Source organism: Chelonoidis abingdonii, chromosome 2 (genome assembly GCF_003597395.2).
Source record: "Chelonoidis abingdonii isolate Lonesome George chromosome 2, CheloAbing_2.0, whole genome shotgun sequence".
Taxonomy (NCBI): Eukaryota; Metazoa; Chordata; order Testudines; family Testudinidae; genus Chelonoidis; species Chelonoidis abingdonii.
Genome location: NC_133770.1, coordinates 180,338 through 192,378, shown reverse-complemented (window position 1 = coordinate 192,378; position 12,041 = coordinate 180,338). Strand labels below are relative to the sequence as shown.

General features: G+C 45.8%; 1 protein-coding gene across 6 annotated transcripts in view; it reads left to right on the top strand.

The window, feature by feature from the left end:
• SMARCD3 (SWI/SNF related BAF chromatin remodeling complex subunit D3) overlaps nucleotides 1-12,041 on the top strand; it is a 277,819-nt gene that overhangs the window by 91,598 nt on the left and 174,180 nt on the right. For 2 of the 6 annotated variants that reach the window (XM_075062052.1, XM_075062048.1), the window contains exon 1: nucleotides 1,551-1,720. The exons of the other annotated variants lie outside the window; for them this stretch is intronic. In XM_075062052.1, coding sequence (XP_074918153.1) covers nucleotides 1,643-1,720 — 78 coding nt within the window. In that variant the 5' untranslated portion in view covers nucleotides 1,551-1,642. Of the gene's footprint in view, nucleotides 1-1,550; nucleotides 1,721-12,041 lie in introns of those variants that run through there. 6 annotated transcript variants of the gene reach the window in all.

The window sequence follows — 12,041 nt, the reverse complement described above, 5'->3', positions numbered from 1 at the left end:
AGCCAAGCTGAAGGGTTAAGAAGTCCTGTTTCCCCTGTATGTGAGGGGTTGAAGGATTTGGGGGATTGATACATTAACTCAGAGATGCCTGTGACTTGCTGCTAAGTTCCAGCTTATTCAGTATTTCTTCTGTGGGTTTGTTTCTCAGTACAATGGTCTAGGCAGTGATATATTTGAGATCCGGTTATTTCCCTGCTCGTAGTCTGATCAGACAATTCTTAGCCTCTAAACAAGAATCTCCAGCAGAAGAATAGGATAAACCCCTCTTGTAACCTGGCAACATCTCCTGTATTGCTGTGGTAGGCAAACAGTGAAATGTCAACCCCTCTCAAGCTGCAGACATCAAGAAGCTCTCAGTAAGTGGATTGCTGCCCCGGGCCACCACTGTCCATTCTACCATTACGGAAGAGCAAGCCCTGCTGAGTAGGGAATGGCTGCTATATTTGTCTACAGTCACTGAATTGCCAGTGTCCAACACATTTGCTGGTGAAGTCTTAGGGCATCTGCAGTATGAAATGGGCTGTACAATCTATATTACCTCACCCACGTTGTTACTCTAATTCCCTGGGACTGACATGGCTACAACAACACTGCATACATATGTAAAATGCATAGTCAGTGTCTCTTTACTTTACCCATCTCTTCTTTCTCTTTCACTTAACTGGGCGTGGCAGGTATACTCCATGTTCCTCATGGTATGCAGATTTTATTTCCTGGGCAAGACATGCTTTCTTGTATACATTAGGCTTTTTGTTACATCTGGCTTGATATTTATGCCTAATGGGACCCACTGTGTTATTGTTTGTGCCTATCAATCACCTTTGAGGTGTCTGTCACTCTAGTATGTAAGAATAAGGGCAGGTCACCCTGGCAAGGTTATGGGGGTATTGTAGAAGGGGAGTAGCAAATCAAGCAGCATGCTCCAGTCACCAGCTCTATGCTACACTGACTCCTTTTTTCACAGACTCCCCTTCTCTGTGTCCTTTTTCTGTGTATACACACTCTCTCTCTCTCTCTCTTTTCCCAGGTCTCTCTCTCCTGCTATTTCTCTTTCTTGTCCAAAGGGCTTAGCAATGTTTGTGTGTGCTGCCTGCCCGGTCTCTGGGGAAAAGGCCTGGAAATACAGTGCAGGAGGAGTAGTGGGAGCAGGGGAAAGCCATTGTTTCTCACTGCTTGCCTAGTGCATTTTCCAACTGGAAAAATCTCCCTGTGAGGCAGTGAGTTTCATGTCATTGCCTAAGCCCTGCCCCCCCATCCCATTGCTCAGTATTTGCCGTCCCCTCATGCTGAGGAGGAAAGGTTGCCGTACTGCTACTAAAAAGCTCAGACGTGTTTTCAATTTGCCTCCTGCTTATCTCTGTTGTTTGGACAGAGAGGTTTAAAAAGCTGGATTTTCTGTCCCTGCAGAGTAAACACAGAGAACCCGGCAGCACAAACTATTTCTGGCTTATCAGTTGAGGAATGCAGCAGCTGAGGATTAGCGTGAGTGGGCCGTCAGGAAAGCCCTGAAGGGGCCCCCTCCTCACTCAGCTCTGTTAGAAGTGTGAGAGCCCAGCAGGACTCAGAGGGGAGAGTTGGAGAAAAAGGCAGAAAAGGGAAAGAAAGAGGAAGAGAGAGAGTGAGAGAGGCTGAGCAGACCCTGATGGCTACAGATGAAGTTACAGGAGGGGCTCGCAAAGCTACGAAAAGCAAACTTTTTGAGTTTCTGGTCCATGGGGTGGTGAGTCGGGAAAGTTAGTGAGCTGGCTTGGTCTGAATAGAGGAGTGAGTGGAGACTAGAGGCTCTGTGCTGGGCTGAAAGCAGCCCCTACAGTATCTTCTGGGGGCTTCGGCAAAATGCCGTATAGCTAGAACACAGGGATCTGTGAAGCCCCCAGAACATGCACTGAGTCACTGGTAATGCAGGGTTGTGTTTGGGGGAATGTGTGCTGCAATTTCTGCTCTTGACTTTTCATGAATGGTGAATGGTTTGCTTTTGAACCTGATCACAGTGCAGGCTCTGAACTGGATCTGACCCTAATGGGCTCATTGGACACTCGGTTCTGTTGTCAAACTTTTGTGTGGTGTTTGTTTTTTAATTCAGATGAAAACCCAGTGAAACCTTGAATGGTGCTGCCTCTGGTACTTGTCTTATACTTAGCTCTCCTGTATCTTCTGGCTGCCTAACAGGTGGCTTTGAGGGGTTCTAAGAGATTAGCTCTGCAGATTCTTAGCAGTCTGTAGGCACTCATTGGTTAGGGAATCTTAAATGGTCTGGGTGCTATGCTTTAAGGAATCATTAAATCTTTTTAAGATTACTGCAGTATTTGGAGACCTCCTGTCACTCCAGCTCCCCATTTATGGGGAATTGCAAACCCCTATCCCACCTTTATTGGAGGACATGTTCTTTAGATGCTCCTGCCAGTGACTGAGAACAATCACAGCTTATGACATTGGGATTTCTTAAGGAGACTTTAAATTTAGCAAACATCAGAGTACTGGAAAGTCCTAGAAGTACAAATGTTGAATGAATTTCAGTGATCATGTGTACTTTCTCTTTTGAGAGCTTCCTGCTATGACATTTCCAAGACATCAGCTGAGAGCTTCTATATCAAGATCACAGGAATCTTAAGCGCTCCCTTTTCAGATTCCCTAAGCGTCTCCATAATTCAGGACATGCCAATCCTGGCTGCTTAGAGTGTAACTTGTAATTTACAAACATTAAATACAGTGAGATCTGCAAGGCTAGGGACATTGAAGTGGTATGCTGTTTGTGTGAGAACTGAGAGATGATGACCATTGTACTTGTGTCCTTCAGAACTAGTTAAGGAATATATTGTGAGAATACACCTGATATATAGGGCTGGCCTGTGGAGTGGCTTGGCAGTGCATATGTGGGTGGACGTGCGGGTGTGGCCTGGTGGGGGGGTAGTGAGCGGGCATGTGGGCAGGGGCATCTGGGTTTCAGATGCACAGGCATGCGGGGGCGGTATGGCAATTGGCAGTTATGCAGGTGTGGCCTGGTGGTGGGTGAGTGGGAATACGTGGCGTGGGTGGACATGTGGGAGCATCCTGGCAGTAGATGGGTGCAGCCTGGGGTAAGTAGGCATATGGGGTGGCCTGGTGGCAGGTGCATTGGCATGTGGGGGCAGCTTGGTGAGCTCACAGTCTGTCACTCAGGAGTTGCCTGGCAGCAGATGGGTGTGTGGATGTGCGCATGGGTGTGACTTGGTAGCGTATGGCAGGCTTGCAGGGTGACCTGGTGGTGGATGGGTGTGCATCTGGGTGTGGATGAGCATGCAGAGATGGTTTGGTGGAAGGCAGATGGGTGGACGGACATGTGGGGTGTCTTTTTTACAGTTTCCAAGGTTTTTTTTGGTAATTCCAGACTAATTAACTTTTCTATGGTACTAGGAAGATAAAGAACATAAGAATGGCCACACTGGGTCAGAGCAACGGTCCATCTAGCCCAGTATTCTTTCTCTGACAGTGGCTGCTGCCAGAGGTTTCAGAGGGAATGAACAGAACAGGGTAATTGTCCACTGTTGTACAGTCTCAGCTTCTCTCAGTCAGAGGATTAGGGATACCTGTTTGGCTGAAATGGTTATGGTAAAATACCTATATGGACATGGTGTGATAGAGAAAAATTGACTTCTGTAAAGGAGAATCCGGTCTCTTCAATATTTGAAATTTTTGAGGGTGTTGACAAAATGGTGGTTACAAGGGAACTGGTTTCCATTGTTTATTAGGACTTTCAAAGAGCCTTTGATGCAGTTTGTCAAAGAAGGGTATAAGGAAATTATTTCCTTGTCTGCACTGGGATTTCAGCCATAAGACTGTGTAACTGTAGTTGTGCAAGCCCCTGGTGTAGACACTTTTGCACCATGACTTGCTTTAGTGCAGCTTTTCCCTGGTTTCAAGATCTGACAGGACCTCCTCTGCCCCATTCACCCCTTTAACCCCTCTCCATCAATGAAGTTGAGGCTTCTTGCTTGTTCTCCTCTAACCCATACACCTGTCCCAGTGACCCCATTGCTTCCTGCTTGCTTATCTCCCTCACCTCCGCTCTCATCTCCTCCCTTGCCCTTCTCCTGAATCTCTCGCTTTCCCCGGGCTTCTTCCCTTTACAATATAAGCACAGATTAGTCTTCCCTATCATGAAAAGTAACCCTTGACTCTACCTGCCTCCTCAACTACTGTCCCATCTCCCTTCCTCCGCCAACATAATTGAAAGTGCCATTTGCAATTGTTGCCTTGATCTCTGTCTATCTGAGTGATTGATCATCACCATAGTATCTGAGTCCCATTCATGTGAAATCAACGGCAGTAAGAAAGTCCCAAATGGATTTATTGAAGTCTGTGCCTCTCCTCTCTGTTTGGGATAAAAGCTCTTGCTGGGGTAGTGTTTTCATTTATTTTGGTTAGTTGGTTTGTTAGTGGTGGTGGTGTTTGAGGTATGTGGGGATACCGACACCCTGAATGTCATTCTTGCTATGAGGAGTCCAGTGGCACATTAAAGACTAACAGATTTATTTGGGCATAAACTTTTGTGGGTTAAAAAAACCCTTCTTCAGATGCATAGAGTGAAAATTACAGATACTGGCATAAATATACTGGCACATGAAGAGGAGGGAGTTACCTTACAAGTGGAGAACTGGTGTTGATGAGGCCAGTTCAGTCAGGGTGGATGTGGTCCGCTCTCAATAATTGACGAGGAGGTGTCAATACGAAGAGAGGGAAAACTTGTAGTGAGCCAGCCACTCCCAGTCCCTATTCAAGCCCAAATTAATGGTGTTAAGTTTGCAAATGAATTGTAGCTCTGCAGTTTCTCTTTGAAGTCTGTTTTTGAAGGTTTTTTTGTTGAAGGATGGCTACTTTTAAATCTATTATTGAATGTCCAGGGAGATTGAATTGTTCTCCTACTGGCTTTTGTATGTTACCATTCCTGATGTCTGATTTGTGTCCATTTATTCTTTTACGTAGAGACTGTCCGGTTTGGCCAATGTACATGGCAGAGGGGCATTGCTGGCACATATCACATTAGTAAATGTGCAGGTGAATGAGCCCCTGATGGTGTGGCTGATGTGGTTGTTACAGGGATTGGTTCCTGGGTTAATGTTTCTGTGATGTGGTGTGTAGTTGCTGGTGAGTATTTGCTTCAGGTTTGGGGGTTGTCTGTAAGCGGGGACTGGCTTGCCTCCCAAGATCTGTGAGAGTGAAGGATCGTTTTCCAGGATAGGTTGTATATGATTGATGATGTACTGGAGAGGTTTTAGCTGGGGGCAGTACGTGATGGCCAGTGATGTTCTATTATTTTCCTTGTTGGGCCTGTCCTGTAGTAGGTGACTTCTGGGTACCCATCTTGCTCTATCAATCTGTTTCCTCACTTCCCCAGGTGGGTAATGTAGTTTTAAGAATGCTTGATAAAGATCTTTTAGGTGTTTGTCTCTGTCTGAGGGATTGGAGCAAATGTGGTTATATCTTAGGGCTTGGCTGTAGACAATGGATCGTCTGATGTGTCCTGGATGGAAGCTGGAGGCGTGTAGGTAAGTATAGCGTTCAGTAGATTTCTGGTATAGGGTGATGTTTATGTGACCATTGCTTATTTGCACTGTAGTGTCCAGGAAGTGAATCTCTTGTGTGGACTGGTCCAGGCTGAGGTTGATGGTGGGATGGATAATTGTTGAAATCCAGGTGGAATTCTTCAAGGGCCTTCTTCCCGTGGATCCATATGATGAAGATGTCATCAATGTAGCACAAGTAGAGGAGGGGTCCTATGGAATGAGAGCTGAGGAAGCATTGTTCTAAGTCAGCCATAAAAATGTTGGCATACTGTCGGGCCATGCGGGTACCCATAGCAGTGCCTTTGACTTGAAAGAATAAGTTGTCCCCAGATCTGAAATGATTGTGGGTGAGGTCAAATTGACAAAGTTTAGCCACCAGGTTTGCCATGGCCTCATTAGGGATACTATTCCTGACAGCTTGTAATCCATCCTTATGTGGAATATTGGTGTAAAGAGCTTCTGCATCCAGGGTGGCCAGGATGGTGTTTTCAGGAAGATCACCAAGGCATTGTAGTTTTCTCAGGAAGTCAGTGGTGTCTCGAAGATAGCTAGGAGTGCTGGTACCGTAGGGTCTGAGGAGAGAGTCCAAATAGCCTGATAATCCTGCTGTAAGAGTGCCAGTGCCTGAGATGATGGGGCGTCCAGGATTTCCAGGTTTGTGGATCTTGGGTAGTAGATAGAATAACCCTGGTCGGGGCTCTAGGGGTGTGTCTGTGTACATTTGTTTCTGTGCTGTAGCAGGGAGTTTCTTGAGCAGATGGTGTAGTTTCTTTTGGTACTCTTCAGTGGGATCAGAGACTAGTGGCCTGTAGAATGTGGTGTTGGATAGTTGCCTGACAGCTTCCTGTTCGTAATCAAACCTGTTCATGATGATGATAGCACCTCCTTTGTCAATCCCTTTGATTATAATGTCAGAGTTGTTTCTGAGGCTGTGGATGACAATGCGTTCTGTACGGCTGAGGTTATGGGGCAAATGATGCCCTTTGTTCACAGTTTCAGCCTGTGCACGTCTACAGAAGCACTCTATGTAGAAGTCCAGTCTGTCATTTCAACCATCAGGAGGAGTCCATGCTGCGTTCTACTTCTTGTAGTGATGGTAGGCGGGTTCCTGTGGGTCAGTGCGCTGTTCAGTGGGGTGTTGAAAAATATTCCCTGAGTCATAGACAGCAAAAATAGGCTTCTGGATCACCGCAGAACTGTATCGTGTGGTGGTTGGGAGGCAGAAAGAGAGTTCCTAGAATAGGACAAACTCTTCTGCCAGGCTACGTGTGTGGTTGGATAGATTAACAATATTGTTGGGTGAGTAAAGGGTACCACTGTTGTAGCCCCCTGTGGCATGTAGGAGTTTAGATAGTTTACTGTCCTTTTTCCTCTGTAGAGCTGTAAAGTGTACATTGTATATGGCTTGTGTCATTTTTGTAAAGTCCAGCCACATGGTAGTTTGTGTGGAAGGTTGGTTTTGTAAGAGAGTCTCCAGTTTTGAGAGCTCATTCTTGATCTTCTCCTGTCTGCTGTACAGTATGCAGATCAGGTGGTTCCTCAGTTTCTTTGAGAGTGTGTGGCACAATCTCTCACCATAGTCAGTGTAGTATATCAATTGCAATGGATTTTTTTTCCTTCGGCTGATTTGGTATGATGTCCATCTGTTTGCACTTGGAGAGGAAGATGATATCTGTCTGTATCTGTGTGAGTTTTTTTCATGAAATTGATGTATTTTCACTTCATATGGCTAAATTCAGTGCCTTGCCTGGTGCCAAGTATCAGAGGGGTAGCCGTGTTAGTCTGTATCCACAAAAACAAACATGGCTACCCCGCTGATATTTGGCACCATTCTTGCTATGGTAGAAAGACTTTTTTGAAGAGGAAAGTTTTGCAGTGTTTCCTGAAGACTGTCAGACTCTCAGTTCACCTGATCTTCTCCGAAAATATGCTCCATGGCCAGCTCCTCTCAAATGAGAAAGCTTTGTTTCCATCTTTCACAGAGTTTGGCTTCTACCCTGTCCGCTCAACCCAAATTACTTTCACTAATTACCTCTTCTCAGCCAAATCTCAAGGCATGTACTCCATCTTCATCTTCCTTAACTTCTTGGTGGTTGTTGACATGGATGATCACATCCTGCTTCTTTAAATTGGGTCCCTCTCAAACTTTGTCTCCTATCTTATGGTTCTCTTTCCCTCATATCTTCTTCAATGTCTTATTTGGTGAGTCCTCCTCTTTCCTTCTCTGTGTGCATTTCCCAAGGTTTTATCCTTGCTCCTCTCCTTTCTTCTCTCTGCACACTATTTCTAGGTGCTCTTATGCAAAAGCATGGCTTTAATTACCATCTTTATGCTGATCTACTTGTCTGTTGATAAACTGTCTGCCTCTATCCAATCCTGCCTCTCAGGCTATCTTTCTGACATTTCCTTGTAAGGTGTCCAGCCATTATTTAAGCTCAGCTTGGCCAAAACTGAGCTAATAATCTTTCCCCATTCTCCCTTTTTCTGTCTGTGGACACCACCACAGTCCTCCCTCTCACTCAGCTCTGGTCTGTATGTCATCTTTGACTCCACCCTCTCCTTCAATCCATGTATACAGGCAGTATCTAAATCTAGCCACTTCTTCTTGTACAGTCTCTCAAAGATCCAGCTTATTTTTGCTGGTACATCCTGCCAAAGCTTTTGTCGAAGCAACTGTCACATTGCACTTTGATTCCTGTAATCTCTTCCTTTCTAGCCTTGACACTGCCAACCCAGGCCTCATTATGTTAATTCAAAATGCTGCTGAGAGATTTATCTTCCTGTCCTGTGCTTCTGACCTATTCACCCTCCTTTTTGTGTCCCTTCACTGGTCCCCCTTCTCCACCTTTTCAAACACAGCTGTCTTCTGACTATCATTTGCATAATTGTAGTGCCGAGGAGTCCTAGTCATGGGCCAGGCCCCCTACTGTGCTGTGTGCTGCACAACTCAGTACAACAGGATGGTCCCTGCCCCAAGGAGTTTATAACGTCAGCCTAAGATAAAGGATGGATGCAGATAGATGGGGAGTACAAGGAAACAATGAAATAATATTGGTGATAGGCAGTGGCCACGACACACTAGCAGCTAACTGTTGTCAAGTTTTTGTCAGCATCAATGCAAATGATGTCTTCTTCTGTAAGTCCGTCCCTCATTTGTCCCCTCCCTCCCTATCAGATCAAATTTCTTCCTGCAACCTTTTTGATACCACCTTGGATTACCTGCTTTTCCCATAAGTATCTTTGCTCTTTTCCCCACCCAGTCTGTTGTGCTTGTTAAAATTCGTAAATCCACCACCTACTCCTCTTTTAAATCCCTCTTTAAAATGTATTTTTGCCATGATGCCTACTAATCATTCCTAGTGTCTAGTATTGGCTAGATACTGAGACTGCTAATTTATGCAAACATACCCATCTATTACTTTGTCCCCTTGACCCAACCTCCACACCACATTTGTCTACTTATCAACCTGGTCATAAAATTAGACTTTGAGTGCTCTGGGCAAGGACTCTTTGTTTCTTTCTTTCATTCATTCATTCATCTGTACAGTAGCTAGCACAATGGACTGGAGTCTCTAGGCACTACCACAATATAAATAAGTGATAAGGGGGATAGGTGGTCAGTGTTCCTTTTGGTTAAAGGCTAACAATGGAGTATGGTGTCAGAAGAATCCACAGAAGGAGTGGTGGTGGTTAATATAGTTACCTGGAAAAGGAGTTGAGTCCTAATTTTTAATCTGCAGATTTTGCCACAAAACTCTTCATACATTGTTGGGTTTTAGATTAACTGAGGGAACCATTCAGGAGAAAGGCCTGGACATCACAGTGGCCTGTCTAATATGCAGCAGCTTCCAAGAAAGATAGCAAAATATTAGCATGTGTAAAACATGGGATGGAGAATAATCTAGAAAATATTCCAATCTGAATCAATGGCATGCTCTCACCTGGAATATGGTGTTTGGTTTTGGTCATCCTAGCTACAAAAAAAGTTAGAGCAGAAAGAGAGGCAGCTCAGAGATTGATGATGACAATTAGAGGCCTGAAGAAACTTCTCTGTGAACAGAGAATGAAAAGATGAGGACTATTTAATTTATGCAGGAAATGAAATAGAGGTGACAAGACAGTGATATAAAATCATAGAAGTGAATGACTGAAAGGGCCCTCAGTAGGTCATCTAGTCCAGTCCCCTGAACAATAACAAATGGTATAGAGAGGGAAATCAGGCAAGCTTCTTACTTTTTCTCATAATACTCCTCTATCCCGATATAATGCAGTCCTCAGGAGACAAAAAAATCTCACCGCGTTATAGGTGAGACCGTGTTATATCAAACTTGCTCTGCACCCCCTGTTCCTTGTTCCCTGACTGCCCCCTCCAGAGACCCTCCTTCGCTAATCACCCCCAGGACCTCACCCCCTACCCAACCCCCCTGTCCCCTGACTGTTCCGACCCCTATCCAGCCCCCCACCCCGTGACAGGCACTCCACGGCAGCAGCGTGAAGTAGAGCAGTGTGGCCCCAGCCCGCTGCACTCCACCAGCTCCCAGCTGTGGTGCTCCACTTCTGGCCGTTAGTGAGTGTGGGGAGGTTGGGGAAAGGACGCCCTCTACACTCACTGGCGGCAGGAAGCGGAGTGAGACTTCCCCAGCCTGCTCCACTCTGCCAGCTCCCAGCCACGGCACTCCGCTTCCCGCTGCAGGTGAGTATGGGGAGGTTGGGGAAAGGACATCCCCCGTACTCACCTGTGGTGGGAAACAGAGTGCTGCGGCTGGGAGCTGGTGGAGTGGAGCGCACTGGGGCCGGGCTGCTCTGCTTCCGCCACTGCTGGTGAGTGCGGGGGGGATCCCTTCCCCCAAGCCTCTTTCCCCGAGCGACACGGCTGGGGCTGGGGCAAGGGAAGCAGAGTGGGCTGCTCCTGGCCCCCCACTAATCTCCTGGGCCATTCTGGGACTGCAGGGTCCCCAAAAGTGCCATCCCACAGCTCCTGCTCCCGAGACCCTGGGAAAGGGGAAAGCCTCTGACCCTTATCAAACCCTTTGGCCCCGGCCTGGTCCGGCACCCTTAACATGCTGCTCAGAGCAAGGTGTCAGAGCTTTACTGTGTTATATGCGAACCTGTGTTATATCGGGGTAGAGGTGTATAAGTACAAGGGCACATTCAACAAAACTGAAAGATAATAAGTTTAAAACTGATAAAAGTAAATGATTTTTCCAGCATGTAACTAGCCTGTGGAACTCACTGCCACAGTATGTCATTGAGCCCAAGAGCATAATAGGTTAAAAATGATTAAACAGTTACGCAATTAATGAGAATATAAAATTACATTCAAAAGGGTATTTTTTTTAAAAGGGATATACATTTTGCTTCGAAACATAAGCCAACCTGAGACTCACAGAGGCTATGAAGATACTTCCCCTTTGGAGAAGTTATTCCATATCTCTAATGCAGGACTTGTTGCACCTTCCCTGAAACATCAGGTCTTGGCCATTCTCAGAGACAGGATATTGGAGATGATGGATCACTGCTTTGCTCTTTATGGCAGTTCGTGTGCTGAGTTATTAGACAAACAGAAACTCAGAGTGTGTGCTAGACAAATTGAGAAAAATTTTGAGCAAAACTGACTGGAGGAGAAGAATGTGATCAAGAACAGTCAACATAGATTCACCAAGGGCAAGTTATGCCTGACCAACCCGATAGTCTTCTATGATGAGATAACTGGCTCTGTGGATTTGGGGAAAGCAGTGGACATGATATACCTTGATTTTAGCAAAGCTTTTGAAACGGTCTCCTACAGTATTCTTGCCAGCTAGTTAAAAAAGTATGGATTGGACGAATGGACTATAAGATGGATAGAAAGCTGGCTAGATCATTGGACTCAATGTGTAGTGATCAATGGCTTGATGTCTAGTTGGCAGCCGGTATCAAGCGGAGTGCCTCGGGTTGGTCCTGGGGCCAGTTTTGTTCAACATCTTCATTAATAATCTGGATGATGGTATGGATTGCACCCTTAGCAAGTTCACAGATGACACTAAGATGTGGGGGAGGGAAGATATGCTCTAGGGTAGGGATAGGGTCCAGAGTGACCTAGACAAATTGGAGGATTGGGCCAAAAGAAATCTGATGAGGTTCAACAAGGACAAGTGCTGAGTCCTGCACTTAGGACAGAAGAATCCCATGCACTGCTACAGGTTGGTGACCAACTGGCTAAGCAGTAGTTGTGCAGAAAAGGATCTGAGGATTACAGTGGACGAGAAGCTGGAGATGAGTTAACAGTATGCCCTTGTTGCCAAGAAGGCTAACAGCATATTGGTCTACATTAGTAGGAGCATTGCCAGCAGATCAAGGGAAGTGAGATTATTCCCCTCTATTCGACACTGGTGAGGCCACATCTGGAGTATTGCCTCCAGTTTTGGGGCTCCCAGTACAGAAAGGATGTGGACAAATTGGAGAGAGTCCAGCGGAGGGCAATGAAAATGATTAGAGGGCTGGGGCACATGACTTATG